Source organism: Nelumbo nucifera, chromosome 1, assembly GCF_055504915.1.
Source record: "Nelumbo nucifera cultivar China Antique chromosome 1, China Antique-T2T, whole genome shotgun sequence".
Classification (NCBI taxonomy): domain Eukaryota; kingdom Viridiplantae; phylum Streptophyta; class Magnoliopsida; order Proteales; family Nelumbonaceae; genus Nelumbo; species Nelumbo nucifera.
In genome coordinates, this window is record NC_142649.1 from 68,564,449 (window position 1) to 68,589,847 (window position 25,399).

At 39.1% G+C, this 25,399-nt stretch overlaps 1 protein-coding gene across 4 annotated transcripts in view; it reads left to right on the forward strand.

The window, feature by feature from the left end:
- The first annotated feature begins 3,474 nt into the window (after positions 1–3,474).
- The window catches only part of LOC104594092 (P-loop containing nucleoside triphosphate hydrolases superfamily protein), a 38,964-nt gene continuing 17,039 nt past the window's right edge, over positions 3,475–25,399 (forward strand). For 2 of the 4 annotated variants that reach the window (XM_010254230.3, XM_010254231.3), the window contains exons 1-6: positions 3,475–3,795; positions 5,073–5,224; positions 5,478–5,639; positions 6,569–6,699; positions 17,620–17,761; positions 17,938–18,233. In XM_010254230.3, the coding sequence (XP_010252532.1) occupies positions 3,678–3,795; positions 5,073–5,224; positions 5,478–5,639; positions 6,569–6,699; positions 17,620–17,761; positions 17,938–18,233 (1,001 nt within the window). In that variant the 5' untranslated portion in view covers positions 3,475–3,677. Of the gene's footprint in view, positions 3,796–5,072; positions 5,225–5,467; positions 5,640–6,568; positions 6,700–17,619; positions 17,762–17,937; positions 18,234–25,399 lie in introns of those variants that run through there. The other 2 variants (XM_088902330.1, XM_088902331.1) reach the window with 2 other exon arrangements.

The window sequence follows — 25,399 nt, forward strand, 5'->3', positions numbered from 1 at the left end:
AATATTTATTGGCATATAAATTTTAATAATTAATTTTAACATTTATTAATAAATATCCATTAAACAAAGGGAAACTTTACTTTAAAATAATAATGCATATGACCATAGCAAACAATTGTTTAAGTCGTAGTTTTTATACTAAAAAAATGAAATTAATGAGACATGATAATTAATTAGTGGAATTAATGAGGGAGTATCCTTAATTAGTGGAATTAATAAAAGAGAATATAATTCAAATTAGGTGCTAAAATTCAAATTTAAATTTAAAGTAGGAGTAACTGATTAATTAATGAAAGGGAAGTTAGAATTAAATATAGAATTAGAAGTAATTAAAGAGATTAATGAATGAAGGGCACCCAAAAATAATCAAGTGTATTAGGTTGTATCAGATTGTTTCGAGCCCATATAGGCCATTATAGAGATGAAACAACCCAATTCGAGCCTGTATTGGTGCGATATATACGAAAAGAAACAGAACGGATGGTTTCTACACGTTTTGTGTATCAGGCTCTTGTCAGAATGATACATATCAGTCGATACGACCCGATACGTTGTGAAATTTTGAACCTTGAATAAAATACATGGTACACAACCCGATAGACATAAAAAGGGGAAGGCATAATCTCTCTCTACCACAATGGAGAGAATAGTAAATCAATGTTTTAAACACCAATCCGGAGGCCAAACCGTTTTTGCCTCCAAGTAGCGGTTCACTAGTTCGATCGTTCCACTTGTATTTAAAGTATTGTGTGTGTATGTATAATATGTGTATAAATATATATGTTATTAATAAATAATGTATAAATATGTTTTAGATATGTTATATGTATTTTTGTATTTAATTTTTTATTTATAAAAAATAAAAAAATTACTCAAAATAAAATAATCACCTCAATCGGATATCAGAGTGCAAAGTTATGGCCTCCGAAAGTTTACATGCATTGAGTGTGCAACCCTGTGATCCGGTCACTGGGTCGAATGGGTCACTGGTTGAACCGACTAGGTCGGACGATTCTTGACCAAATCAACAATTTTGGCCGTCTAGCAGGTCTTGAGTAAACCAGACCTAGAATCTTGATGGGGTGACAGTTCAAACGGTTCAACCGGTTGAGTCAATGGCGGGTTGAAAACATTGTAGTAAATCCATTCTTATCAAACATGAGATGATGATAATAGTAAATGGCATGTTTTTCGAACCACCATTGATCCGGACGGTTAGACCATTTGAACAGGGAACCGTCTAGGAAATTGGTTCCGTTTTACCCCAAACTTGGTCCTTGGCCAAAAACCGTTGAATCAGTCAATGGCTCGTTGACTTGGGTGGCTGAATCGCCGACCTGTTAAACGATTTTTGGCCATTTTTTATTTAAATTATTTTTTTTAAATTTTTATTTTTTTATTAGAACAAGCTGTCCGATTGAACTAGATGGTCGAACCACCGACTTAAAAACCGGTGCCCATAATAATTCTGGTTCCGAGTCATTTTTTAAATCATTGGTAAATGGTTAAATACATTCTTATCAAACACTAGCAATACTGAACCAAAGTGAAAATATACACTAAATGGACATTTGCACTCTTTTCAAACTGAGCTAAAGGTACAAATACAAATAATATACATTGCAAATGCATACTAAATAATACGAAATACATGGATTTGCACTCTACCATATTGTGTCACAGGCAGAACAATGGCAAAGCCCATAAAAACATCAAAAGGCAGAAAAACTTTGGCTGTTGGGCCCAACAGCCTTTCCTATTGAGAGAGTTATTGGCTTGAGCATGTTAGCATGAGAGTGGGCAAATTAATAACTGCATTTTAATTATTTTTTTGACAAAAAAACCAAAGCATGCATGTGAATTGGTGAAGCCCAACCCAGGAACTCTTTCAACAGCTGTTGGCCCCAACAGACAAAGTTAACCCAATCGCTCCCTATTTCTCTTTAACCATAAACATAGACACGTGGACGTAAATTGGTAACATGTCCAATCTAAAACCGCTCTCATCCCCAATAGCCCAAGTTAACTCACAAAAGGCATCGGTCAAACAGTCAAAAAGGTCGACAAGTTACTATGTGATTCCCATTTGCGACCGAGGAGGCCATCCACGTGGTGCCCCTTCCATTTTCTACTTCTTATTTCCATATTTTTCTTTTAATTATCGTCTACCCTTGGTCCCTTGTATTATTGATCGATTTGGCCAGTTTATTAAATGGGCCTGATACCAGCTGTGTTTGGTTTGATAGAATGGGAGTGAAAGGAGTAGGGTTCGGGTGGCAATATTAGGCCCAGTCCATGACTACCAATTTACATCTCTTCCACATATCAGTCACCACCTGCAATTAGTGCTGCACTTGTAATATGTGTGTATGTTAGATAATATTAGTAATATATCTACCTATATAAACCTAACATATATATTTACCATTAATATTATTTTTTTGAAAGCTTTCAGAAAAATCAATAAGATTGATAATATATTTTTTTTAAAGCTAGGAAGTTCAAGAAAGTAATTTTTGATATATTCTATCATTAATTTATTTTTAACAAAAAATAGTATTTTAGTTTTTTTAATTTAATTTATTAATGATATGTGGGGGTGATCACGGTTTGGTTAACCAAATTGTGAGCAATTTTTGAAATTGAACCAGTCCTGCTGATTTTTTTGCAGTTCTTCAAACCAAAACCAAATTAGTACCACTGGTTAATTGGTTGACTTGTTTCAATTTTTATCAATTCGATTCATCAATTTTTTTTATATTTATAATATATATTATATTATAAATAATAAGTGATATATAATATATGCTAATGTATTATATATTATAAATATAATATATGTATATATTTTTATGTATAATGCATATATATTTATATATAGATAATATGTAATATATATTAAAAATATATAGTATACATATAAATATATTTACCAGTTGGTTCGGTCGATTTATTTTGATTTATTTTATAGGTTAACTGAAAATTGAATTGGTCCTTTGGTTTTTCAGAAATACTGAACCACAATCGAACCGATTGGTTCAATTAACCACATTTTTGGTTTGATTTAGTTTTTTGGTTTTTGGATTTTTTATGAACATCCTTAATGATATTGCTGACATCATAAAAGTAGGAATCAATCAGGTGGTTTTTCACCAAAATTCACGAGGGGTTGTAATTGGTCAAAGCCTTTTTGATATAATGTCTTTCTCGCATCATAATTTTTTTTAGAGGTTTGAAGGAAAAAATAGGAAAAGATAGGAATTCATACAAGGTTGGTACAAGTTTTCCTACCTTTTTCCTTCAAACCAAACATACCTAATGACATATAATAACCTATTCAAAAGAAATATGATTAAAAAATCCGACGGGCAAGATTTGACTCGAATTGGAATATTAATAGAATCGAATTCAAAACTAGGGCATGTGATCCGAATCCGAACTGTTTATATGGCCCTACCTCCACTTCGATATGCAGCTCATAGCTTGCGGGTTGCGACTTGGGACTTGCGACCTTTGTTCTCATTTGCTATTTATATTTGAAGTTCGTACTTCGAACATTCCAGTCCCGCCCTATGCTATAAAGCTTTATGAACCACAAATCACAGAAATAAAGGAATCATCAAATTTGAAGCGCTTCGAAGTCTGTTAATAGAGTCATAGGGAAGGAAGGGGGCAACATGGCATCTCTGAGGCGGCTTATGAAACCAGGCCAGGCATGGTGGACGATCAACTCCCTTAAATCCCTAACCTCTTCGTCTCCTGCAACTCGAAACTCTCTACACCGACAATACCGTTGTAAGTATTGGAAATCTTGTTACTTTTTCCCCGGCGGGATGAATCTAAGAACAAGAGTTTCTACATGATTTTTGTTTTGGTCAATCGAAGTTGTCGGTTATGTCTCATCTCACATGATCCATAATCCATTTTCTTTTTTGAGTTGGGGAGGAAAATAGAAAAAAAAAGAGAAAAGAGGACCTTTTTGGAAACACTTCGTTGTTTTATATATTTTGCCTGGGAATTAATGCGTATACAATAATCTTGGTTACATTAACTGCATTTTACTGTATTTTCACCTGAGAGTGGTGTTTTGGGAATGGGATGCATTACTAAATTGAATTACTATTGCAGACTATTGCAGACATATTGATGTTTTAGGCTCATTGAGGTCATTATTAGTTGTAGTATGCTTGGAGAGAAAGTCATAACTTAGTAAGTTCATAATAGAATGGTTGGAATTGTATGCTTTGGTACCGTGTTGCCAAGATTAAGAGCCACACTTCGGAAGGTACTGCACTAAATGATCATTACATTTAAGATACTGAGATGTTACAACGCAAGAATTGCCATGTAAAATTTGGCACTAAAAGGTGACAATTGTGAAGAAGATCATGAGGGGAACTTGAGTTAGACACCAGCACAAGAATTTCCATGTAAAATTTGGCACTAAAAGAATCAAGAGTAGGTGGATGGGAGGCCTGAGCAAAAGGGACAAGGTGGTGTGGGGTATTCTTCCTATGGCTCTATTTAGGCGTGTATGGGAGAGAGGAATGACCGGACTTTTGAGAGCAGTTTCTGAGAAGATCAAGAAGTTTTGGGCTACATTGAAAGGAAATTTTGCTTGTGGCTGTCAGTACATAGGGATTTCAGGAACTTAGACTATTCCAGATTTTTTGATAGGGACATTTTGTTTATATGTCAACTTCTTTCTAACTGTTTTCATATGGTCCCATTGTGATGTGGTTGTGTATAGCTTTAGGTTGTAACCCTTTGTTCATAACACTATTCAATATGTTACCTTTTTTTTTGAAAAAAAACCCCAACAATTATAGTATGATGAAAAGTAAAAAAAGAAACAATAGTTACAGTATCAATTGCTTACCTTCATTTTTTCTTATTTCTTATTCCTTATTTCATTTTAATAATTATTGCCTCTTCGGAAATACTGCTCGAGCTTTAAAGTTTCATAATAATTATTCAATATTAGTTGAGTACATTCTCTTTACACTTGTAAGTTTGTGCAAGTTGATGTGCTTCTGAGATGGATTAATTATATTCTCTATTGACTCATGCAGGGCCTTTTGAATACTTCATCCATCCCAAAACATCTGAAGGACCACGTTTTAAATCAACATGTGAGTTTCATGGATTCCTTTCAATATTGCCAGCTGTCCTAGTTGGTATCCTTGGAGTGGGATTGCAAGAAACTCATGCTGATGCCAATCAGGTTTGCATGGTGTTATTTCTAGGAAGTAGTTTTGTGTAATGTTGAATTTATTGTATCATTCTTGTCTTTAGTTTTTCAGTTCATTATATTATCTTTCTAGTTTTGTCCTTTCTTTTTCATTGATAATACAGGTAACTTATTAGTTTAATACCAATATTTCCTTGAATCATGGATTGTATGAATTGTATGCAACATGTATTCTCATTATGTGTTTATTTTAAGCTGATTTTATTGTTGACTTAGTTTTCTCTAGGTGGATTCTAAAGCTCCTTCATCCTCACAAGCTCCATCTACCTATGCTGATTCAGAGAAATTTATTAAGCAAGAGAGGAGTCGGCTAGAGGAATTGCTCAGAAGTAAAGGAATGCATTATGGCTCTTATCCTCCATTTACTGTTGCTGTGAAAGGAGAAAAGGTAGCATTGTGAAGCATGACTCATGAATTACCCAGTAACTTGCTTTTGATTCTGCTCCATCTCAGAATGCCAAAATATATTGGTTGGAAATGTTTCACTTGGCAAGCATTTCCTGGAAAGTGGAAATTAGGGCTTATTTTTCTTTGTTTTGATCACATGAAAAGCCATTGGAGAAAGCAGAAATGCTTGAGAATGAGAACAATGAAAGTAAAAATCCATACAAATACAATGCTTTGCAAGTTTCATATCTTTCTATAGTTTTATGGTGTTCTGTAGAATTTGCATATAGCCCATTGTGAGTGGAAAGAAAAAGATAAGAAGAAAGCTAAGTTAGTCATAGGGTTGAACCATTTAAGGAATTAAGGTGTAAGAAAGTGCATGCATTTTTTATTTTGATCAATGTGAAAGAAAGTGTATGCTGAGATTTAGAAGTTGTATAATAGCTATTAAGCAATCTTGAAAATGGTTGGATAGTTTTGAATTGAATCAAGGGTGTTGATACACTTTTACTCCATAGTTAACTTCACAAATATTGTTCTGCTTTATTTTGAAATTCCATGGGAGGTAAACCTTTGTTCCAGCAATTGCTTGTTCCTTGCTATGAAGTAATTATCAGGCTGTATATGTTGGAAAAAAGGTTTACTATTCATTTATAGGAGCCAGCTGCCAGGAGGCCTCTGGATATTGATGGGGGAGGGGGGGAGCTGGATCTGCCACACTTTTTCCCTTCCCTAGTCAACATCAGCTCTATATTCTATACTCCATCTTGTATTGGACTTTGGAGTTCTCTCCAAGGGAAATGTACCGTGCAAAGTCTCAGCATTTAATTAAAAAGGGACTGAATCCTTAGACACTAGATTTATATGAATCAAATTACTTCTTTAATCTGTTGATGTTCTGATATACCTCATTTTTGTCCTACACTGTAGGTCACTGTCAAATTCCAAATTCCTCCAACGTGTGAAGTATCACATCTAATTGTGGATCTTGTGTCACATTTAGGACTGAAAGCTGATGAGCATGGTAGTGGTTCAGATATGATTTTGCGTGCTTGGGACAGGTTGTTGAAAAGCCTCAGTTTTGGTGCCTTTTTAATTTTGATAATAGAAAACGTCTTGTTTTCTTATGAGTAGTTGAAGAAATTTATTGATTTATAATTGTGAAAATGTAGAAAGGCTTGTAGCCAAAATGATGACCTTGCAGTTTGCCACCCTCTTCATCCTAAACATATTGCTGATTGGAAATGAGGTCTTTATAATTGAGAATTTTGAAATCATCAAGAACCAAATTGCAATCTATAAAAAAACCCAACATCTGAAAATATGCACACCAAACATTTCTTGCAGCTATACAAAATTCTTTTGTTTCTTTCTTTTTATATAGAAAATAGCATAGAGAACCATCAGGCATGGATCAATCCATTATTTCCCAAGAACTAAAAGGGCAAGAAAAATGACATTTTTTTTAATTGGTAAATAATCCTGATCAGTTATGGACAAATGCCTTAGAAACAAGAGGTTTGAAAATAAGTGGGACTAGAATAGAATGTATGACATGTAAATTTAATAATAACAGGAGTACAAACCAAGGTCACTTCGGATTGGAGACCTAGAGATGACTCAATGTGACCTTTTCTGGTACCTTGGTTTGACAATTCAAAAAAAGGGAGAGATTGAAGAGGATGTTGCTCCTAGAATTTGAGTCAGACGGGAAAAATGGAGGGGTGCATCCAGAATCTTATGTGATAGGCAAATGCTAAGATTAAAAGGAAAATTCTATAAAACAGCTGTAAGGCCAATTATTGCTGTATTGAGCAGAGTGCTGGGTGGTCAAGAAACAACATATCTAGAAACTGAGTTGCAGAAATGTGTAGGCTGAGATGGATGAGTGTGGAAAAAACTAAAAAGGCTTATTGATAAAAAAAAAAAAAAACTAAAAAGGCTATGGTCAGAAATAGAGTCATTGAAAGGAACCTTGGGGTAATAGGTGATAAAATGAGAGAAAGTGAAAGAAAAAGATGGTTTCGTCACGTGTATAGAGGACCATTGACAGCATCTGTAAGAAGTTATCTGTTGCAATTTGAAGGGGCTAAAAGGGCTAGGGGTAAACCAAAATGGACATGGGTCAAAGTAGTAAGAAATGATTTAAGTGTTCATAATTTAACAATGGATATGACAATGAAAGAAATAATCAGGAATAAGTTAACTACAGAAAGAATGGGAGTCATCAAATACTCCAACTGCAACATGAGTGTTAACCCCTGTCCTACACTCCTCCAGGATATAGAGACCTCAAAAATACAATAAACAGTTCTAATTGGCAAGATGTGCCAACTTCTTCCTCAGCACAAGTTCTATTTACTAATCTAATCGTTCAATTAAATGAATTCATACTAGCATCTAATATCTGGGTCTTCCTCTGGGAGCTAAATGCACCTCATCATTGGTTTGCGACCCAGTCTTGGAGTGCCTGGAAAGAAGCTCACCTCTTGGAAAGCCAAATATCTATCCCTGGGAGGTAGAATGACCCTCTTAAAAAAGTTCCCTTTCTAACTTGCCTTCTTTCAAAGGGATTTTCTGTGGAAAGGGTGGGAGGAGGAAAAAAAAGATTCATTTGGTCAGGAGAATGAAGATGTTTAATAACATTCTGTTGGGTAAATGGATTTGGAGATTCGAGAAGGAAAGAGGAAGTTGGTGGAGAAACTTAATTGCAGCCAAATACAATACAGATAGAGGTGACTGGTTAACCATCTCATCTTTGCCCTCCTTGGGTTGCTCAATATGGAGGAAAACCATGGACACTCTTCCAATATTCAGCAGAGGGTTAAGTCCTAAACTGGGCAATAGTCAAAGGCTGACTTTTTGGAAAGATCCGTCGTGTAGCAGCAGGCCTTTATCAAACTATTTCCACAATTATATCAGATTGCTGATAACCAGAATGCTGCTGTGGCTGATTGTATGAAGTAAGTGGCAGCTCTGTTTCCTGGTGCCCTTCCTTCTGAAGACACTACCAGGATTGGGAAATTGACAAGGTTGCGGAGCTGCTCTCTCTTCAGACCTTGGACCTGAGTATCGAAAGATAGTTGGAGCTGGATTTGGATTGCAGATGGCCTTTTTTCAGTCAAATCCTTTGTCCTTGAGCTTTCAGAAAGAAACTTAGCTGATGTGCCTGCCTCCAAAATTTGGAATCTGATTTCCCCCTCAAAAGTCAATGCTCTGGTCTGGGCAGCTGTGCTGGACAGGTGTTTAGCTAAAGTTAACCTGGCTAAAAGAGGGGTGCAGGTCCAGGATCAGTTATGTGTGCTTTGTGGTCAAGCTTGCGAGGACAATAATCACCTGGTCCTCCATTGCCCTGTGTCTTCCTCTATTTGTGGCACTATTTCTCAGCCCTGGGGTTAGCTTGGGTCATGCCTGAAAAGTGTTGGAGATGCTGTGGTGTTGAGAACTTCAAGGTCTTTCAAATCTTGCAAGTAGTGTGTGGATGTCTATTCGGGATGCAGTGATAAGCACCATTTGGTCTTGTTAGTGTTCGGTCTGCCTGTTAGACTGATAACAGTCAAGGAAGAGAGAGAGAAGAGAGGAGAGAAAGAGAGAAAGAGAGAAAGAGAGAAAGAGAGAAAGAGCAGAAGAGAAACAAGGAGAAAAGATTCTGGTTCGAATGAGAGAAAAAGCACTCTCTCATTCGGCCAGATGTATTTTATATTACTAAAATAATGTGTAAAAGTCACATATGCCCCTACTTAAGTTAGGGACATTAAATCTAACACAAACTTACACATCAGCACCTAAACACAAGCACAAAGATAGAAATACCCCTACATACTCGATACTAACACTCCCTCTCAAGCTGGAGAGTATGTATCATATAATCTCAGCTTGTTACATATGAAGTCCACTCTCCCCCGACTCAACCCTTTAGTAAACAAATCTGTCCACTGGTTCCCTGTGTTGACATATGCAGTGTCTATCACTCCACTCAACACCTTCTCTCTAACAAAGTGACAACCAACCTCTATGTGTTTGATTCTCTCATGAAACACTGGATTAGAGGAAATGTGAACTGTAGCCTGATTGTCACAGTAGAGCTTCATTGGAGTATCAACAGTGTATCCCATTTCCTGTGGAAGGTTCCTTAGCCGCACTAATTCACAAGTAGTATGTGCCAAGCTCTATATTCTGCCTCTGCATTGCTTCTTGCCACAACCGTCTGCTTCTTGCTTTTCGATGTCACCAGATTACCCCCAAGAAAAGTGCAATAGCCTGTAGTAGATCTCCTATCAGATACAGAATCGGCCCAATCAGCATCAGTATATCCTTCTATTTCAAGTTTTTCACCACTTTTGTATATCAAACCGTGACCAGGAGCCCCCTTTAAATACCTCACAATCTTTATAACTGCATCCCAATGTGGAACCAGAGGTTTCTGCATGAACTGACTTACCACACTAACTGCGAATGAAATGTCTGGCTGAGTGATGGTTACGTAGTTCAGTTTACCTACCAGCCGCTGGTATCTGCCAGGGTCTTCAAACACTTCACCCATATCACTGCCCAGCTTAGTGTTTGTTTCCATAGGAGTTTCAGTTGGTTTAGCACCTAACAAACCTGTTTCTTCAAGCAAATCAAGAACATATTTCCTCTGACACAAGTTAATACCATGCTTGGACCTTGCTATTTCTATCCCCAAGAAATACTTCAATTTACCAAGGTCCTTTGTTTGAAAATGTTCCTGCAAAAAGATCTTCAACCTGTCAATGCCCATTTTATCATTCCCGGTAATGACAATATCATCTACATACACCACTAATAGGATCTTCCCTGCCTAAGAGTCATGACTGAAGACAGAATGGTCAACTTGGCACTGTTTCATACCAAACTTCTTTACTACCTCACTAAATCTGCCAAACCATGCTCAAGGAGACTGTTTAAGCCCATAAATGACCTTCAGTAGTCGGCACACTTTACCATCCTCCCTTGAGCAACAAACCCCGATGGTTGCTCCATATAGACCTCCTCGAGCATATCACCATGCAAGAAGGCATTCTTGATATCAAGCTGATAGAGGGACCAATCATACATCACAGCAAGAGAAATCACAACATGGACTGAACCGATCTTAGTAACTAGGGAGAAAGCCTCTGTGTAATCAATACCATAGGTTTGAGAATACCCTTTGGCAACCAATCTAGCTTTCAGCTGCTCTACACTAGCATTAGGTAAGTACTTAACTGCATAAACCCACTTACAACCAACGACCTGCTTACTAGGAGGAAAAGTGGTGAGTTCCCATGTATGATTATGAGCCAGAGTTGAGAGTTCTTCCATCGCACGACACCATCCTGGAGAGGCAAGGGCTTCCTGGACATCCTTAGGTATAACAACAGAGGATACAAAGAGATAAACTGGCGATGGGAAGTGGAAAGGTGAGTCAGTGAAACATAATTAGAAATAGGATGAAGGGTACAATTGCGCTTACCTTTCCGCAAGGCAATGGGAAGATCAAGATCAGATACTGGGGTCAGGGCTGGTGTGGTAACAGCTGCCGGATCTGTTGACGATGATGAAGCTGGAGGAGGAGCCGGTACACGTGGGCGATGTGTATACACATGATGGATCGGTGGTCGTTCAATAGGGGGTGGCACCAGAGGCAAAGACTTGGTCACTGTGGGAACAAGGGGAACAGAGTCCACAACTGGAAGAGGAAGGGGAGGAGGTGATGAGGAGGAAGAAACATCATCGGATCCTAAGAAGAATGGAGTAGACTCAAAGAAAGTAACATCAGCACATACAAAGGAACGTCGAGAGTTAGGGTGATAACACTTATACCCTTTCTGAGTCCGAGAATAGCCAAGGAAGATGCACTTAATAGACCGTGCATCTAACTTGTCCATTCCTGGCCCTGGATTATGAACAAAGCAAACACATTTAAAAACCCAAGGAGAGAGAGGAAACAGAGACAAGGTAGGAAACAATGTGGTAAATGGGGAATGATCATCAAGGATAGACGTGGGCATCCGGTTAACCAAGAAGTAGGAAGTAGGCACTGCATCACTCCAAAGGATTTGGGAACATTCATGTGATGCATGAGGGACTGAGCTGTTTCCAAGAGGTGACGATTCTATCTCTCAGCCACCCCGTTTTGTTGTGGGGTGTAGGTACATGAAGTCTAATGGATAATGCCATGTTGGCCTAGGCAGTCTTGAAATGATGAAGAGAGATATTCACGGCCATTATCAGAACGGAAAATTTTAATGTGAACACCAAATTGGTTGCAAATCTCAGCATAAAACTTTTTGAAAATGGTAAACAATTCACTTCTTTCTTTCATTAAATAGAGTCACGCCATCCTTGAATAATCATCAACAAAAATGACAAAATATTTATATCCATTGTATGACATCACTTTATAAGGACCCCAAACATCTGAATGAACCAAAGAAAAGACACTCGATACATAATTATCAACTCTAGGACTAAAGGGAACACGATGATGTTTCCCCAACTGACATGACTCACAATCCAAAACAGAAAGATGACTTAATGAAGGAACCAAAGACTTCAAAACTTTCAGTGAAGGATGACCAAATTGACAATGCCACTGGAGAGGAGGGAGGGACGATTGGAGAGTGGTTGATGTACTTCCACCACCATCAAGATAATACAATCCACCAGCTTCATGCCCTCCACCAATCTTCATCCCCGTCTTGAGATCCTGAAAAACACATGAAGAGGGGTAAAAGGTAATGGAGCAATTAAGAGACTTGGTCAACTTACTAACAGACATAAGATTAAAAGGAAATTTAGGGACATACAAAACTGATGATAGAGATATAGGGTCCAGGTCAACATTACCAATACCACAAATGGAGGATGTGGAACCATTAGCAAGGGTAACAGATTGTGATGTTGGGCAATGAGAGAGGGAAGAAAACACACATGGAGTTCCAGTCATGTGATCGGAGGCTCCAGAATCAATAATCCAAGGATGGGGTGTGGATGCTAGACAAGCAGCTCTCAGGTGATATGTGATTGGGCCCGTCTCACCATGGATTTTCAAGTGGGCAGCTCTCAGGTGCATATTCAAGGGCAGCTGTCCAAGGGTCCAGGACCCATTAGTCTCGCCTCCCTAAGGAAACAGGCAGCAGACCCATCCCACATCATATTAATGCAGATAGACTTCCACGGGAACGGCCCCATCCTAGCCCAAGGAAGCAGATCCGAAGAAGGCCGCACACAACTATAGCAGCTACTTCAGAAGTTCTCAATGATCTTCCAAGAACATAAGGAATAGATTTCAGGTGGATACACAAAGGGAATCACATCGAGCCAGAGGCATTGGTGGTATGTCAGGTCTCCCAATTGAGGATGCAACTTGGGAACCTTACTTGGATTTATAGAATAGATTTCCACATCTTGACCTTGAGGGCAAGGTCGCTTTCAAGGGAGGAGGGACTGTTGAGACACAAATAAAGGGAATACAAGTGTACAAGAAAAGGCCATGCCAGCCTTTAAAGAATGTAACTAACAACCAACCACTAGAACAAACTAACTAACAAACTGGACAAGTGGAGAGGCGGGTATAACAGAATTGTAACATCAGTATATAAATAAGGAAAGGAAGCTAGGAGGGGATTATCGATTTGGGAATACAATCTCCCTTTCTCTCTCTCTCTCTCTCTCTCTCTCATTCAGGAGGCAGGCTCCCTCGAAAGAGTCCCTAACATATGCTGAGATGTGGCCTGCACTAACTTCTCATACTCATCACGGGGAATACTCATCATCTCCTTCCCAGTAACATCTGTGGATGTAGGAGGTACCTGATCGGCTGAATGGCTCTCCTGTCTGAAGCTATTGTCACTGGTCACGGCATGATTGGCCCAAGTTGAAGGTGGACCATGCAAGCCATAGCAATAATTAATGGTATGTCCATCCATACCATAGTGTGTACACCTCCTTGGACCCGAACTACGTCTTCTGGCACGGGCTCCCTTTGAATCTCAACCTCCAGTACGACCACCACCACGGTTATATGTAGGTCCACTACCACCACTCCGGCCATATGCCGGTCCACTACTACCACTACGGCCAGACTGAGCTCCCCGAGCTCCACCTCTAACACCATGGCCTCTGGATACTGCTAGGGCTGATCTATCGGAAATATTAGGGTTCTCGGTAGATCCAATGGAAATCCTCCTGAGTCGAGCAAACACCTTTTCTAAGGAAGGGAGAGCTGACCCTCCTAGTATTTGAGCCCGCACTGGTTCATATTCAGATTTCAGCCCCACTAAAAACCGAGTCACATCAAGCTGTTCTCTTTGTTGTTGCTGAATTTTGACATCAGAAGTGAGGGGGTGATAAACATTCAATTCATTACGAATGTTTCTCATACTAGCATAGTACTCCTCAAGACTTTGATTACCCTGTTGTAGATTAAAGTATTCCTGGTACAACTGATATACTTTGGTTGTGTTGTCTTGACCCGAATACAGCTTCTTAGCATGGTCCCACACTTCTTTGGCAGTATCAAGGAACATGAAATTTACACTAATCTTGGGTTCCATACTATTCCATAACCATGTGCTGCCTGCTCCCAATCATCACTCATGAGAATCGGTGGAAGGTTTTTCGTCCCCTATGTGCTTCACCTTCTTCTTTGCCTTAAGAAAGACTTCTACAGATTTGGCCCAAGGTACATAATTTTCTCCATTCAGCTTAATGGAGGTCATTTGAACATTTAGGTAGTCAGTAGGGACCATCACACTAGTCTTGCTATCACTGTTGTCTCCCATGGCTGAATTCGTTAAACTGCACACTAGATCACACTACACACTGATTTGAGCACTTACTACTGCTGCAAATTGCGCTCTTTACACTACAAACCCAACTCCACGACTGCCTGAAACTTCACAACATTGTTTGAGAAACACCCCCCCCCCTTCGAATGACACTGAAGGGTGCACAAACCCTAGCACACTACAATCTGAAATCCCACCATACAGTCTGAAATAGACTTCTCATTTGATTCACACCAAGAAAAAGTGCATAAAGCCTCTTACCTTATCACCCGAAAATCAGACCACACAAGACGCCCACCGCATCACACAAATCAGCCCTCTTCTCTTCATCGATTAGGGGAGGGCTTCTTAGAAACTGCAGCAACCGACCACAAACACCACAACTGGAGGCATAGAAACCTCCAAGGGAAGAGAGCGATCACTCATTTTCAGCCCTTTCCCTTATCTCTAGTTGATGGCGAAGAAAACAAGAGAAAACCCTAGGCTGGGTGTGCAGATAACAGAATTCTGGGCAGATCCGATTTGCTCAGTTCAGCTCCGATACCATGTTAGTGTTTGGTCTGCCTGTTAGACTGATAACAGTCAAGGAAGAGAGAGAGAGAAGAGAGGAGAGAAAGAGAGAAAGAGAGAAAGGAGAAGAGCAGAAGAGAAACGAGGAGAAAAGATTCTGGTTTGAATGAGAGAAAAAGCACACTCTCCCATTCGGCCAAATGTATTTTATATTACTAAAATAATGTGGAAAAGTCACATATGCCCCTACTTAAGTTAGGGACATTAAATCTAACATAAACTTACACATCAGCACTTAAACACAAGCACAAAGAGAGAAATACCCCTACATACTCGACACTAACAGGTCTGAAAGGAATAGATGGTTGTTCCATAATGTTTCTAAAGATTTGGATGTTTTAATTTCCTTTTCTTTTGGAAAGCTGGTTTTTTGGGGTTCAGTTGTAAAAGGGCTTCAAACCTCTGGCCTAGGGTCTCTGTTGAGGTCAAGGAGCTTAATTGAATTCTAATCTTGTATTGGGGGGTTGTTGTTGTTGTACTTCTGCTCTTTCTAGAGTTTAATAAAGTTACATTACCTTTTCTCCACAAAAAAAAAAAAAAGAAAAAACCTGGTTTCTCAATGTGATGTCAAACTGCAAAGGACCAAGTCCAACAACACCGACCCTTGGCTGGTTTGGTTCCCCTCGGTGGAGGATCTTAGTGCTTTACTGGCCAGGTTACAAGCCTTCCGCATCTTTCCTGAGGAGGCAGATTGTAGACTTTGGATTGGGGACAGATCTGGTCTTTTTTCAACCAAGTCTTGCTACAATGTGGTGTTATCACCTTCACTTCCCACTGTCCCTTGGGCCTGGTTATGGAAAGTCCAAGCTCCACGCAATGTGGTGTTCTTGTGAACTGCAGCAAGGGCCAAGGCTTTAACATCTGATCATCTCCTAAATAGAGGCATGCTAGAGGGTTTGTGCTGTTTATGTGGTTCTAAGCAAGAGTCAGTGAATCATCTGCCTTCACTGTTCATTTACCTATTCAGTGTGGGCACATTTTCTCCAGATGTTCTCCAGAAGTTGGGTGCTTCCCCTTGATTTGCCATCTCTTTTGGCCTCTTGGCCCTCAGCAGGTTTTTCTACTAGAGGAAAAAAGTTTTATGGGGTCTTCTTCCTTTTTACTCTCTGCTGGGGGGTCTGGAAGGAGAGCAACAGCCACATTTTTTAAAATAAGGCTGCTCTCATCAATGGTGTTATCAGCAAATTAGAGTGGCTGTTGGTGCAGGTTTTAGCTCCTTTCAGAGACACCCGTTGGATGGTTTCTTAAACAGATGGGATTCTATCATGATTTTGATGTAGTTATCCTTTGTATAGCTGGAGGTTAAAGATATATCTGTAAAGGATCTTTTTGTACATGATTTTGAGGATGGTTCACCCTCTCTTTTATTGAATGAAATACTTTCACACTTATCAAAAAAAAAAAAAAGAAATACCAAAATAAAGGAATTTCTAAGGCAAATAGAGAAGTCTTGCATTAAGAAGAAGAAAGGAAGGTAGAAAGCCCTTATGATCTACAATGCCCTATCTAACCCAAAGTTTCTAAATCAGCAATATTAGTCCCCCACAACACTCTTCCACATCCTCTCAAGCAAGATTATCCATAACTAAGTTATTGGATTTTGGAACCCATTGGAATGAGGGGTTAAGTCTGGACACCACAGCTGAGGCCAAGCCTTTATGTTCTTGAAGATAAATCTGTCATCCAACCAATGGAAATCTATGTGTTTCCCTCAGTAATGTTCTTCTGAAAACAAAGATCAATGCCTTGATCCTCTCAAAGTCTATTGAAAAGGATTAGAGGGGATGCATGATTATATCTGATTGTATCACCCAGTGTTTTAAAAGTACAAGGGCCAATTTGCGCCTGAGGTGCAAGGTGCAAGGCGAGGCACACGCCTTTTTAAGCAAGGTGCAAAATTACAAAAAAAAAGCTAAAAAATGAAAAAAGTCAGAAAATTCAAAAAAATGCCAAAAATAAAAAAATGCAAAAAATTCAAAAAATATTAAACATAATGTTAGTAAAAAATATAAACATAAATTTTAAAATAAATGTTTTAAAAAACCTATTTGCTTCAAGTTGCTAATGTGATGTAAAACATATTGCATTCTTGATTCTATGGGTTGCCTTTGTACCCAGCTGTTAGACTAAAAAAAAGCAAAAAGCGCACACCTGGGCTGAGGTGCAAGGCACATCCGGCGCATGTCTGGTGCGCCTTTTCAAAGGGGTGCACCAAGGAGCTGGGCGATGCACATACCTCAAAATGCGCCTCGTCTCTGCGCCTAGGCGTGCCTTTTAAATCACTGGTATCACCAAACCAATGGTCCCTAACACAAGATGCAGCACAGCTTTTGCTGACATTGGTTTGAGTTCAATATCAGAGAGTCAATGCCCACTAAGGAGCAATCACAAAGTGTAGTTGGCAAGAGAACACGATAATACACTACTCTCTTGAAAGAGAGTCGGCCTAAAATTCCCTGAAGCAATTTTTGATTCTTTTGTTTTTTCACTCTTTACTAGTTAAACATGGCTGATATTTTTTTTAATTTAAAACTGAAATTATATGTCTCATAAAAAATAAGTTTGATTCTATGAACTGATAAAAAGTTTTTCCCCCTTTTCTTTTACATATTTCAGTGCAGTTGCATGGCAGCTAACACTTCGTCAGCCCAAAAAGCAGGAGGTTGGAAGAGATGGGGGATTTATAGATGCCAATGATGAATGTGGGGGAGATCTATGCATTCTTGTGTTTCAGTCGCTCATTAGCGCTGACAATGCGGTTAGTTCATATATTTTTTTTCTAATATTTTCAGGAGCAATATATTTTGAAGCAGTTTTCCCTTTTTTCAGGTTGAATCCTTACATGATTATGAACTTTGTTATGTTTTAGTTTCTGATACTGGATTATGTTATTTACCTAAAAGAAAAGATAATAAATAATATGAGTTGTTTCAGGAAATTGAATTCATCAAGAAGGGGAGTTTTAGTGCAAAGGAACTTGATGCTTTAGTTTCTGCATTAAAATTAGCTGGCGTAAGAGCAGGTGCAAGGAAACCTTTGGAAAGAAGGCCAAGGGGATATGTGGATAAACGGGAGAAAGCAGATACTGCACAGTTACCTTCTACAGAGAAATCTATGGCTACTCTTGAGGCCATGGGAGTGAGAATTTTTGGACTTACAGAACCCCTTGCTGGCTCCCCAAATGATGGGATATCATGGGACAACATTGCAGGATATGATGAGCAAAAACGGTATTGTAAAGAAAGAAATATTTATGATATTTTTACTACAACTCGAGTTGCTCCTGAATGCAGTATTCCTTTTAGATTGTACTTTCCTTTATATTAAGATGTCAGTGCACTATATGATAGGGTCTTGGGACAGAATTGAAGATGCAAACTTTAGTAGGATTAATTTTCTTTGCAACCATAGTTGACATGGGTTTTTATAGTGAAATAAATATTTCATTAAAGGGAAAAGTTGTCATGAATAATATATTACTTCCAATAATATCACTACAAGAAATTAATGAAATGCCATATGCACTGAAACGTAGTTGTCAGAAACTTTACCTTTTGACAATCATATGCTTAGAACCCGAGTTGCCATTCAATCCTATCTAGGGCCATAGCTTTTGTTAAATCACAAGTTCTTAATATTTGACCTCTCTTTCCATATGACTCTTTTGTTCTTCCTTTTCCCTTTCTCTGAGCAGCAAACTTGCACTTTTCTACAAATTAAGTTGCTAATCTTTAACCCACAAGATCAAACCAAAGACGTGACTTCCTCTTGTTTCGGTGGACATTGGGTAGGGATGATCATGCGCAAGTCTGGGCTTAGCACCCTTTCTTCTAGTGTTATGCATCCTCATTCTTTTTAATACAAGGCATATTTCATTAAAAAGAAACAAGAAAAGCAAGAACTCTTCTTCCTCTTGAGGAGGCTTATGCTTCTTGCATTTATGAACTACACCTTACATGCCTAGGTAATGGAACACTTTGTGTCATGCCCATAGCATTCAAGGCACCAAGGCAAATCTAGGCAATAGAGGGTGCCTTGTCACCTGATTGCCTAGGTGATGGGATTTTTTTGAATAAGAACTATGAATCCTAATGTAATTCCTCTTGTTGCACAGCAAACAACAACCATCTCTACTTTTGTACTAGGAAAAAAAGAAAAGAAAAGAAGAGAAAAAAGAAAGGATGAAACAAGAAAATCACTATTTGTTGATTGGACAAGATTTTGAGTTCTTCCATGCTTGTTAATTCAGGTTTTGAAGTCTTCATTGAATCTTAGCAAATAAGAAAAATAATAATAAACTAGTATTTTAACTCAAATTAAATAAATCAGTTTAATAATGTCTGGTTTATTATCATAATCTCTGAAAGTTAAGAAAACAAAAGTATCCAGCAGCACCGTGTAAAAAACATTTTAGTGATTAAGGCAACCCTCCATGAGTGCCTTGTTGCCTAGGCATCACTCTACACATTAAGCTACCTTGGTATTACTTGATTGTCATAGTTAAGTTTGGTAATATATCCTAGAGGTAGCCTCTATTTTATATATAGTGGGTTATTCTTGTATCTTTTGGTGTAACAACAACAGACATGCCTTCACCCGGGCATGCACTCATTGGGTGATATTGTTTATCCTTTGACTTAAGCATGTCTTGTTTTTTTAACGACAAGAAAGTATCATGTTTATGTGAGGTCATTGTTCCACATGTTAGGCTACCTTTGTATTTCTTGATACTCCTAGTAAGGTAGTGGATTCTAAAGATAATCTCCATTTTCTCTCTTTTTTTTTTGATCAATAACAAATAATTAATCAAAAGCTTTAAGTACAAGAAGGGGGAGATAAACAATCTTAACTCCCCCAGGAGAGGTTGAGACCACCAAAAGAAAAAGAAAAAAAAACAATTAGAAGTGAGCCCAGAACAAGGATTCTCTATTCACCCCTTGCTTGGCTAACCATTAGCAAATGACTTGGCACTTCTCTTTGCCTAACTGCACTTTACCTCAATGTCCTTAGTGAGCCATTTAAGTTTCTTCTTTTCCTTGTTGTAACTCCACAATTTGTTCTTGTCTTCTTTTAACCAACCTATTACCACCTCTGAGTCACCTCCAATTACCAACTTACTAATATTCAATTCTTTAGCTCTTTGAATTCCTTCCAAGGCTGCTAGGATCTCAACCCTAAGAGAGTCACCTTCTCCAATTGGGCCTGAGAAAATAGTTAATACATTCCCATCCTCATTCCTGAAAACCCCCTCAATACCAGATTGCCCTGGATTCCTGATGCTACTACCATCGAAGTTTAGTTTTATAAATCCATTGACTTGCAATCTCTTTCCAGTTTCTTAGTAATTCATCCAAAGTGAAATTTGTGAACAAGTCCAAAGATTTCAGCCAATATGCCACTCTTATGTGGATTAGCTATATGATATTCTCAAGGATTCTCTCCTTGCCTGAGAAGGTTCTTGAATTTCTTTCTTCCCATAAAGGCCAACATACAACAACCCTTACACACCTCCACATAATCCTTCCTCTTTTCATTGACCAACTGAAGTAAGAAGGTGTAAACAAGCTTTGCACATTTAGTGGGGGTTTCCAGCTACACCCAAAAAGAGAGAAAACCCATTCCTAAATAGTTTTAGCAAGATGGTAGGATACAAATAGGTGATAACCAGTTTCCTCATTAGACTTGCAGAGAATACCCCTATGTGGGGATAAACAACTTTTGGGTCTCTTTCTTTGAAGCAGATCACTTGTGTTGATTCTTTCCAGGAAAACTTCCCAACAAAAACTCCCAACCTGTGGAGGAATAGGTGTACACCAAACCTCTTTAATAGGGAAAGACAAGCCAGGAGAAGCAACTGGTTGAGTTAAGGTTTTAAAAAATGAGGCACAAGAGAAGAAACCCGAAGGAGTCAAAATTCTGCTATTTTCCTTTGTAGGGTCTAAGAAAATATTTTCAAGAATACCCAGTAGTGTCAAGGTGCTACCCAATTCTGTATCCCTGCATAGTTTTTTTTTGGGTTTCCTCATATGATTATTCTTGGGTCTCCATCATTTCCTCCAAATGGCTGCAGAAAAGTTACTTACAATTGCTCCTGTGGTTGGCTGATTTGGTCCACTTTAAATAATCTATTTAGAATTTGATTTTATGTGCTCATTGGAAATAGGTTTTCACATATCAATGACTGCTACATTTTGTTTGTCCTTTGTTTTGTTTTTTTTGTTTCCAATGGTGGGTTTAGAACTTGTGATTGACCAATCAAACACTATTTCATTTGATTCTCTTTGTAAAAGTAAACAAAGAAAAGCAAATTTGGATGGATTCTGTTCAGTTTATTTGGTTGTGGAACCATGTCGAGGACGATGCTTATTGATGAAGAGGTCTGCAACTCTAATGAAGAAGATGCACAATACGATTTTGCTCTGTCTGTAATCAGCACTGGAAGCGGTGGAGTGCACACCACTAGAACTTCTGTTGGATTCAGAGCTAAGGTTTCAATTTGTGAGCTTCCATTTAACTCAATCAGCTCAGAAGGGAAAAGGTGGAATTGGTGGAACGTGCGTTATTCATGGTTGTGTTTTTAAAAAGATATTGGTATATGGAGCATCTTATGAAGGTGAACTTCAGAGGGAGATACCAAGAGTAAATGGAATATACAAGAGGTTAATACCAAATTCCGGGGTTAAATTGTTTGAAGGTAAGGGATTGGCCCTCATGAAGTTGAGGTGATACAAATAGATGGCACTGAACTGTCTTATTCTACAAAGCATATACTGATTGCCACCGGCATGGCATAGCCCAGCATACACATCCCTGGGCAGGAATTGACTATCACTTCTAATGAGGCTTTGAGCTTGGATGAATTACCCAAATGAGCTCTTATACTAGGGGCAGGGTATATTTCCGTTTAATTTGCTTCAATATGGTGTGGGATGGGTGCAACTGTGGACCTATTACTCAGAAAGGAACTTTGTTTGACAGGTTTTGATAATGAACGAGGGAATTGGTAGCAAGAAATCTTGAAGGCAGGGGAATCAAGTTGAACCCATTTTTGCCCTAAAATTTTGAGGGCATGTATTTGAAAATTTTGAAGGTTTTCATTTAGATTTGCTGCTCTAACACTGTCAAAGGTGTGACATGTATTTGAAAATTTGAAGAATAATGAAGGGCAAAATAGACATTTTCAATATTTCTGTTAATGTTTAATGGCGATGCCAATTGTCAGAAAACTCAAGGGTAATGTAAGGGATATTGTGAACAGTAGGGGTAGTTTAAGAGATTTTCCCTTAACTTTTTTGGTTCCTATAGCCCCAAGTGACAGTATTTGGGTTCGACAACCACCCCGCAACAACCTCAGCATCTCCTTCAATTAGTAAATTCTCCACTCCAAGATGGTTTGCAATCTGTGTCCCTTGTACAACAGCTAGAAAAGCTCAGCCCTTGTAGAGTCTCCTATATCCATTGAGCTTGAAAATAAAGTGAGAATGTTGCTGTCCTCATTTCTCAGAACACCTCCTATGCTTGAAGGTCCTGGATTGCCCTAACTACTCCTATCAAAATTTAGCTTTACAAAACCCTCCATTAGGAGGTGTCCATCTTGTTTAAATTCTAATCTTCTTAGAAAAAGTAATAGCCACTGCTGACCAACTCCTCTGTATAGCATCTGAAGATGATCAAGACTGCTATCAGTCTTGGACACTAAGGAATTTCAGGTTCGAACAGAAGAGAAAGTGAAGAAGAAAGAGGAGAAAGATTAGTGAGAGAGCAGTAGAACACAGGTTTGAAGGAAGGACAGATTCTGAATCATCTGCCGCCGCCACTTCAATTTAATATTTATATGTTATGCTAGTTACATGAAAAGACACATTTGCCCTTGGTGTTTACATCATAACATTTAACAATATAAAAACCTGAAAAGTAAATAACAAAACTAGAATAACAGAATAACATAACAGATAGACTAGGTATATTCTACCCTACGGACAGAGTGGCCCCACAGTAAATAACAGAATAACATAACAGATAGACTAGGTATATTCTACCCTACGGACAGAGTGGCCCCACAGCTGTGGGGCTCACATCAGTTTCTCTACACTCCCCCTCAAGTTGGGAGTAAATGTTTATCATTCCCAACTTGGATAGATCCGCTTCTAGCTTCTTTCTTGATACAGCTTTAGTGAGGATATCTACTAGTTGCATACTGGATGTGATGTAAGGGAGGCATATTTCTTGAGATGAGACCCTCTCTCGTACAAAATGTGGGTCAATTTCAATGTGTTTGGTTCTGTCATGCTGCACTGGATTATGTGCTATATTAATGGCTGCTTGATTATCACAATACAACATCAGAGGCTTCTCATACTCAATACCCAACTCCTCAAGTAGAGATCTTAGCCATAGGATTTCAGCCACTCCGTTGGCCATGGACCTGTATTCTGCTTCAGCACTAGACCAGGAGACAACACTTTGTTTCTTACTTTTCCAGAAGACAATGTTTCCTCCCACAAGGGCACAATATCCTGAGGTAGACCGTCTGTCATCAACACTCCCAGCCCAATCGGCATCTGTATAGACCTCCACCTTCATGTGGTTATTGTTCTTGAACAGTATACCCCTACCCGGGCATCTCTTCAAGTAGGCTAAAATTCTTTCTGCCGCAAAATGTGTGGTTCTAGGAGAATGCATGTACTGGCTGACAACACTAACAGCATAAGTAATATCCGGCCGAGTGAGGCAGAGATATAGGAGCTTTCCTACCAACTGATGGAACATAACTTTGTCTTCAAGCAGCTCCCCACTCTCTGCACTAATCCTGTGGTTCTGTTGAATGGGTGTATCTGCAGGTTTGACACCCAGCTTTCCAGTTTCAGCCAACAGATCTAAAACATATTTCCTTTGAGAGACAAAGATCCCCTGTTTAGATCTAGCAACCTCAATGCTCAAAAAATACCGTAGTGTACCCAGATCTTTCACCTCAAACTCTTGATGAAGGAGCTGTTTGAGGGACTCAATCTCATGGCTGTCATTTCCTGTCACCACAATATCATCAACATATACTGCAAGTAGTGTCACTGAAGACTCCACCCTCTTGATGAACAGTGTATGATCTGACTGGGTCTGTACATAACCGAACTTTCCAAGAGCTAGTCTGAATCTGTCGAACCAAGCTCTAGGTGACTACTTCAAACCATACAATGCCTTATTGAGCCGGCAGACCTTCTTACCTGTCTCTGTATCATAGTATCCAGGAGGCAACTGCATGTAAACCTCTTCCTGCAAGTCCTCATTCAGGAAGGCATTTTTAACATCCATTTGGTACAAAGGCCAAGTGTGGCTTGCTGCAAGAGATAATAGAACCCGAATGGTGGTCATCTTGGCTACCGGGGCAAATGTCTCCAAGTAATCTATACCACAAGTCTGAGTGAACCCTTTTGCAACTAGCCGAGCTTTGTACCTCTCAATGGATCCATCCGCATTGTGCTTCACAGTAAATACCCATCTGCATCCAATTGGTTTCTTTCCTTTGGGCAAGTCAACTAGCTCCCAGGTATTATTTTTCAACAGGGCATCCATTTCAACTTGCATTGCACCTCTCCACTCCGGGACTGATAGGGCCTCTTGTATTGTTCTTGGAATAGGGACATTGGAAATGGAACTAAGGTAGGACCTGTAGGTAGGAGATAGGCGATCATAGGATAAAAAATGGGAAATACAGTGGGCTGTAGATGTGGTACAATGTCGTTTCCCTTTACGGACTGCAATCGGAAGATCAAGGTCATCTGTAGGAGGTGAAATGGCAACAATAGAAGAAGTCTCTGTGGGTCCTGGGACTGTAATGTCTAGACCTGGAGCCGTAGATGAGATTGGAGCTGGCCTGGACTGCTGATGATCGGGATCAACCTGCCTGCACCGCTTGTGATAGACCCTTAACTCCTGATCCCTCTGACCACCCTCACCATTGCAGCTCCCCCTCAACTCCTGATCCCTCTGGCCACCCTCACCATTGCAGCTCCCATCACCCAATGGAATAGGTAAAGGAACTACCCCACTCTCACTGCTCTCCCCCTGAAGACAAGGACTTAAACCCCTACTCTCACTGCTCTCCCCCTGAGGAGAAACCCGAGGATAATAGGGTGTCTCCTCAAAGAAAGTGACATCCATGGAGACAAACTTCTTCCCTGTGACAAGATCATAGCAGCAATACCCCTTTTGAGTTTGTGCATAACCAAGGTAAATGCATTTGGAGGCCTTGGGTTCAAACTTGGAGTGATGGGGTCCGAGAAGTTGAACAAAGCAGGTACAGCCAAATGTTTTAAGGGGAATAGAAAACAACTCCTCATGTGGGTATAGAAGGGAAAAAGGAGATCACAAATCAAGAACCTGGGAAGGAATCCGATTA